A 7,576-nucleotide genomic window follows, 5' to 3' on the forward strand; every position below is an offset into this window, starting at 1 on the left:
TTTATCTTTGAGGACGTAGTCTCCGACCTTGAGCGGTCGTACTTTTTCCTTATTATTATAGTACCTTTCTACTTGTTGCTTTTGGACTACCATTCTTACATGGGCCATATCCCTTCATCCTTCGACTTCATCCAGATCTTGAAGCCTACTTTCGTCATTGTTTGGTCCACTTTCGTTGGAGTATCTCAAGCTAGGTTTTCCAACTTCAATGGGTATAACTGCGTCAGTCCCGTAGACTAGTGAATGTAGCGTCTCGCCTGTGCTAGTTTTTAGAGTAGCACGGTATGCCCATAGTACTTCTGGTAGTAGTTTAGGACATATCCCTTTGGCGTCCGCGAGCTTCTTTTTCAATATATTCAGTATCACTTTATTGGAGGATTCGGCTTGGTCATTGCCCGCGGGGTGGTATAGTGTGGAGAGTATTCGCTTGATGTGCCATTTTTCGAAAAACTTGGTCGTTTTCTTTCCGACGAACTGAGGTCCGTTTTCATAGCTGGTTTCGTTGGGGATGCCGAAGCGGCATATTATATTTTTCCATATGAACGCGATAACTTCTTGCTCACGTATTTGTGTGTATGCACCTGCTTCCACCCATTTAGAAAATAGTCACTTAAAACCAAAAGGAAAGTGTACCTTACCTCATCTTGCCAGGAGGGGTCCGATAATATCCATCCCCCACTTTATGAATGGCCATAGCGAAGTGACGAAATGCAAGAGTTCTCCTGCTTGGTGTGTGACATTGTTCACACTTCCTGGCGTAATCCGCGGCTTCTTTTTTCATGGTTGGCCAGTAGTATCTGGCGTGGATGAGGCATCGGATGAGGGTGTGGTTTCCTGTGTGGGCACCGCAGTGCCCCTCGTGTACTTCTTCTAGTACTCGCCTTGTTTGATTTGGCCCAAGACATTTGGCTAGGGGGCCGCCGAACATTCTCTTGTAAAGATCACAGTTTACGAGGCTGTATCTGGCTGCCTGTATTCGAAGCTTTTTGGCTTCTTTCTTATCTTGTGGGAGCGTTCCGTCCTACAAATATGTTACGATACAGTTGCGCCGTCCCAAGTTAGGTTTATAGAATGTACCTTGACCTGGTCTATTGCGGAATGGAGAAGAGTGACCACGTTTTCCTTGTTAATATTTCTGGTGGCTGTCGCTAGCTTGGCGAGACCATCTGCTTTGATATTCTACGCCCTGGGTATTTGGTCGAGGCGACATTAATCGAATTCTGGCAGCAGTTTGTAAATTTATGACTAGTACTTTTATAGTCTCTGTTCTTTGATTTGGAAAGTCCCAATGACTTGGTTCACCACTAGTTGAGAATCGTAATGGAGGACGAGTCGTCGAGCGCCATATTTGATGGCTAATTTCAATCTTGTAATCACAGCTTCATACTCGGCCTCGTTGTTAGTCATCTTGGGGCATCGTATAGACTGGCGAATTACTTCGCCCGTAGGAACTTCAAGGACGAGTCCCAGTCCCGATCTCGATGCATTAGATACACCATTGGTGTAGAGGACCCAAAGGTCGGAATGTGTGGAAGCGCGGAGCGCCTCCTACTCTACTTTAGGCAATATTTCTGCACTGAATTCAGCGACGAAATCGGCGAGCACCTGCGACTTGATAGCAGTTCGCGGTTGGTATGTTATATTGTGCTCGCTTAATTCTATGGCCCATTTGGCCAACCTACCCGATAGTTCGGGTTTGTGTAGGATGCCTCTGAGGGGGAAGGTTGTCACCGCCTTTATGGGGTGACATTAAAAATATGGTCTAAGCTTTCGTGAAGCTACGACTATTGCCAGAGCTAGTTTCTCAAGGTGAGGGTACCTTGTTTTGGCATCAATTAAGGTTTTGATGATATAGTAAATCGGAGATTGTGTACCTTTGTTTTTGCAGATCAAGACTGCACTTACCGCGACTTCGGAGACTGCTAGGTACACCAGTAGGCATTTGCTCGGGTCTGCCTTGACGAGTAGTGGTGGCGAGGACAGGTACGCTTTTAGCTTTCTCAAGGCGTCGATGCATTCTGAATTCCATTGTAGTATGTGATCTTTCCTTAGCAAATTGAAGAATTTATGGCATCTGTCTAACGATCGTGAAATAAACATCAACAAGGCGACTATTCGTCCTGTTAATTTCTACACCTGCTTCTTGCTAGTTTATGTCTCTGGTATTCCTTCGATGGCTTTGATCTGATCCGGGTTGACTTCGATACCCCTTTATGATACCAGAAAACCAAGGAACTTTCCTGAGGTTATGTCAAAGGCGCATTTTTCGAGATTCGGTTTCATTCCATATTGCCTCAATATCTCGAAGGCTTCCTTCATATGACCAATGTGATCCTCTTTCTTTTTCGACTTCACTAGCATGTCATCGATGTAACCTTCATGGTCTTACCGAGTTGTTCTTTGAACATCTTGGTGACTAACCTTTGATACGTTGCCCCTACGTTCTTGAGTCCGAATGATATTTCTTTGTAGCAGTATGTTCCTCGGTGAGTGATGAAAGTGGTTTTCTCTTGGTCTTCTTTAGCCATTAGAATTTGGTTGTAACCAAAATAAGCGTCTAAGAAGCTTAGTAGTTCGTGTCCCGCCATTGCATCGATGAGCTGGTCGATGTGTGGTAATGGAAAGGAATTTTTCAGGCATGCTTTGTTCAGGTCGGTGAAGTCGACACACATCCGCCATTTCCCGTTCTTCTTTTTTACCATGACCACGATGGCGACCCATTGGGGATATTTTGATTCTCGGATAGAACCATTAGCAAGTAACTTATCAACTTCTTTGTTGACCGCCTCATTGATGGCGACATTGAACTTTCTCTTTATTTGTCGTACTGGCGGGTAAAGAGGGTCGACATTCAGCCTGTGTGTGGCGATGTCCCTTGGGATTCCTGGCATATCTGTATGGGAAAAGGCAAACAAATTGGCGTTGTTAGTTAAGAACTCATAGTACTTACTTGGTTCTAAGAGGTTGTGTCCGATATAAGCCTTTTTCGTGCTATCGGTGTTGTCTAGTTGAACGGGGTCGAGGTCTTCTACGGTTGCCTTGTAGGCTTCTATGACATTTGAGTCTTTGATGGCCTCTACTTGTATGTCGGGTTTGGTTCCCGATATGGCTGATTGCTATGCTTTCTCACTTGCCTCCTTTAGTTGTTGGGTGTGTGTGCAATTTTGGGCGATTCGGTAGCATTCTTGGGCGGTGCACTGCTCGCCTCGGATGCTGAATATCCTCCATGGGGTAGGAAATTTGATTACTTGGTAGAAACTTGACGGGACAACTCGCATAACGTGTATCCATGGATGCCCTATGATGGCGTTGTAGGTTGTTTCCTGGTTCATGACGTGGAACGTCGTTTACAGGGTGACTCCTCCTGCCAGAACGGATAGCACTATCTCTCTAGAGGTTCATTCTACTGCATTATTAAAACTCGTTAGTGTTATGCAATGCGGTACTATTTTATCCTCGAGCCTTATCTGTATGAGGACTCGTGGGTGAATAATACACGCGCCGCTTCCGTCATCCACCATTATTCTCTTTACATCGATATCCACGATGCGTAAAGTTATAACCAAAGCATCATAGTGAGGGAAAGACAGACCGTTGGTATCCGACTTATCGAAGATGATACTATCTTCGAGGTTGTCATATCATTCGTGGGCGACTGTCCGATTGAGTTTGTGTGTGGTGGTGAATTTCACATGGTTGATTACTGTATCGTCGCCGCTACCAATAATCAACCATTATGTCTATTCGACGAATCGACCCACGTCACGTTTTGGTAGCAACTTCGGAGCGCCCGGTATTTTATCAACCCTTTCCTGGTGCTCTTTCATCTGATCGTGGAGTGTTTTGTTCTCATTTTCCATCTCTTCCATTTTCTTTAAGATGGACGCAAGTGCAACATTACTTGCATCAATGATAGTATGAGTGTTACCTGTCCGTGGAGTTTCTGGCTCATCGGCGACGGTTGTAGGTTCTGCGGGTATTGTGCCTCTGATATCTCCTTGAACGGATTTGTTGAGCATGTTGCTCAAGGTGTTTGTCAACCACTCTTATAATAGCCTTTTCACGGCCGGTGGTGCTTCTCCTACTGCGAATGTTGATGTTAGTTTCCCTCTCGCGCGAGATAGTCACACCCGGGTGGGGGGTGAGATCTCCCCCTCAGGTGTAGCACTTGGCGTTGCGTTTTCGTTGTCTTCCCTACCGGCTTTATTGAGTGAATTCAGGAAGTTGTTCGTGACACCTACTATTGCCTTTAATCTTGCTTCTCCCTTTCCTGCCATTGTTGGCCTTTACGAGGCTAAGAGAGGTGATTATTTCTTTCAAGGATCTAGACAAAACTAAGATCTTAGCTATAGAAATCCCCACAGATGGCGCCAAATTGTTTGACTCAAAAGATATCGGAACCTTTTTGAATAAATCAATCAAAGAAAATGAAGGGGTAAATCTTAGCTAAGTATAATAATCTCTAGAACAAAAGATATACAAGGAAAATACAGAGGATAAGATTTCTTTATGTTGTCAAGATCAACCCTTAAACAATAATGACATCAATCGTCTCCGTAAGCAAGTGTTATAAGTTAGGAAAAATGCCCAGAGAGCTTACAAGGTTGTTTTACGCTCTCTATATATAAGGTACAAACCCCTTCTAAGTCCTAAAAGACAAATCATAGAGAATATTCTTTCGAATATTCCTAATGTCCCCTAATGGGTCTACACTGCTACAAAAGTCGTACAGTCTCTTGTTCGCTTGTAGGTCGTCCCCTGTAGGATGTCCAGCTACGAGGATCTCGTCGTTTGTCGTACTTATCAACGGTCGTAGTTGTTCAAATTTGGACCCATACAATTTTACCTTTTAATTAGGACAAAATTTGCTATAAACAAACCCATTCGGTTCGTTATCGACTTACAATCAATTTAAAAAAAAACATTAAGAAATGCATCCAAATTGTTGGAATGTATCGTCTATCTTACTAAACTAAAAGGCAATACAGTCAAATTGTTAAGAGTAGCAAGAGTGAAGTAGGGTAGTAGTGTAAAGTTAACTTAAAGTGATGGGTGTATGTGTAATAACTAGAAGTTAGTAACTACCTAGTGGTTAGTCGGTTAGTTAGGTATATAACAGTAGGGTAGGATTAACTACCAGTACTGTAAATTTATTTTCTCTCAAGAAAATTAAAGAAGAAGAAGCTCTTCAGCTCAAAACCTCCATTACTGATTCTCTGTGCTAAATTCAACACAGTATCAAAGCCAATGGGTCATAAGTGTGGTCGTTTAGAGTAATTCTTCTATTTGTTAATTCGTCTCTATTTCTTCATTGGGGAACTGTGACGAGCTCAGCCATGGCAGTCGTCGACAATAAATTACCAAAGAAATTGAGCCACAATCACCCACTATTTCTCAATTCAAATGACAGATCGAGAGCTATATTGATCTCTCTCCAATTACGAGGACCGGAAAATTATTCCATATGGAGTCAGGCGATGAGAATTGCAATCCTAGGCCAGAATAAGCTAGGGTTCATCGATGGCACATGCAAAAGGGAAAATTTTGGTACAAATCCCGTAGATCTTTGGGAGTGATGCAACGCAATCATTTTGTCATGGATAATGAACCGTGTTTCACCGGAATTGCAAAGTGGCATCGTCTATTCCTCAAATGCCAGTGAAGTTTGGAATGACCTAAAGGAGCGATTTGATAAGATCGATTGTTCGAGAATCTTCCAAATTCATAGGAAATTGCAACAATTAACCAAGGAACTAACTCAATTTCTTCATATTTTTCGAAGATGCGATTACTCTGGGTAAAGTTTGATAGTTTGGCCCTAGCTCCGGGCTGCGACTGTGCAGAATCTAGTGAGTCTATTGAATTTATGGAACGTTTGAAGTTACTACAGTTCTTGATGGGATTCAGTGAGTCATATGAACAAGCTCGTAGCCAGATACTTATGATGATCCCACTTCTTACAGTGAATAAGGCATACTCCATGTTAATGGAACATGAGAGTCAAAGAGCTATGTCCAATCACCATGACTCAGCTGAAGAAAATGAAGTTGTTGCATTGATGTCTACTAGGACTACTGGTGGTCAATTTCGACCTAAGAAGAATTACAATCTCCAATGTGATTTTTGTAAAATGAAAGGGCACACTAGGGAGAACTGTTACAAGATAGTAGGTTACCCAGCTGATTTCAAACATAAAAGAAGTGGAGGATATAGTTCAGCTAATTCTGTTATGATTGAAGAAGCTAATCCACAGATGCAGGGCAACATGAATATACCTAACATGTCCAGTCATGCTGAGAAGGACAATTCTTTAGGATATGGAATAGAGCATATATTCATAGAGGATCAATTCAATCAGATTCTAAAGCTCCTAAATAAAGAAGAAGTGCAGGAGACTACAGCTAATATGGCATGTATATCTCATTCTACTGTCTGTTTAGTAGATAAGGCAAGTTGCACTCATGAGTGGATCATAGATACATGCGCGACTAATCATATGACCTCAGATTTTAGCTCACTTTATGATATATACACTGTAACATCTCAAAATAGAAAAATAGTGCAATTACTAATAGAACTAGCAACAGTTTCATATATTGGTAAATGCAATATAGGAAAAGGGCAAGAGATAATGTACTGTATATCCCAGATTTCAAGTACAATCTATTGTCTGTATCCAAACTAACTAGAAAATTGAAATGTATAGCTGTATTTTTTCCTGGCTTTTGTGTGCTTCAGGACCTCTACACTGGGAAGCTGAAGGGGATTGGTAAAGAAGCTAATGGACTTTATCTACTGACTTCTACAACTTCAAGTAAAGGACAAGGGTTAGTTCCACAGTCTATGAATGTGCGGCTAGATCAAAATACCTTACAACTTTGGCATAGAAGAATGGGTCACCCATCATCAAGAGTTATGAAGCATGTGTTGAATGTCATTGAAGAACTATGTAGAAGTGTAATAAATAGCTGTGAAATTTGCCCCATAGCCAAACAAGCAAAATTGCCCTTTCCTACTAGTAGTAGTAGAATAGAAAGTGTGTTTGAATTGTTGCACATAGATGTATGGGGACCATTTCGAATTGCAACACATGATGGAAATAAATACTTTTCGATAATAGTTGATGATCACTCTAGAGTAACTGGATTTATTTGTTAAAGTTGAAGTCGGATGCAATTGTTGTTATTAGAATTTTTTTTCCGATGGCTCAAACTTAGTTCAACACTAAGATTAAAGTGATTAGGACAGACAATGGGATAGAATTCCTTAATTCTAAATGTACAAATATGTTCAATAGACTCGGCATAGTTCATCAGAGGTCCTGCCCCTACACACCCTAGAAGAATGGGGTGGTTGAAAGAAAACACAGATATATATTAGAGGTAGCTAGAGTAGTCAGGTTTTAAGGGCATATTCCATTAAATCTTTGGGACAAATGTGTGCTATTGGCAGCCTACTTGATAAACACAATGCCTACACTAATGCTTAATGTGAGCACGTGATTTTTGCCCTATATGAATTACTCCCATAGATTCAAGAAAATAAATTTCTCCCATTATTTGCAATTTTGGTAGAT

At 41.6% G+C, this 7,576-nt stretch overlaps 1 protein-coding gene across 1 annotated transcript; it reads left to right on the forward strand.

The window, feature by feature from the left end:
- The first annotated feature begins 5,782 nt into the window (after positions 1 to 5,782).
- LOC138885199 (uncharacterized) lies at positions 5,783 to 7,158 on the forward strand. The gene is made up of 2 exons (XM_070166109.1): positions 5,783 to 6,448; positions 6,739 to 7,158. Exons 1-2 carry the CDS (start codon positions 5,783 to 5,785, stop codon positions 7,156 to 7,158), a joined length of 1,086 nt encoding a protein of 361 aa, XP_070022210.1.
- Positions 7,159 to 7,576: the final 418 nt, after the last annotated feature.

The sequence above is a fragment of the Nicotiana sylvestris genome, chromosome 2 (genome assembly GCF_000393655.2).
Source record: "Nicotiana sylvestris chromosome 2, ASM39365v2, whole genome shotgun sequence".
NCBI lineage: Eukaryota > Viridiplantae > Streptophyta > Magnoliopsida > Solanales > Solanaceae > Nicotiana > Nicotiana sylvestris.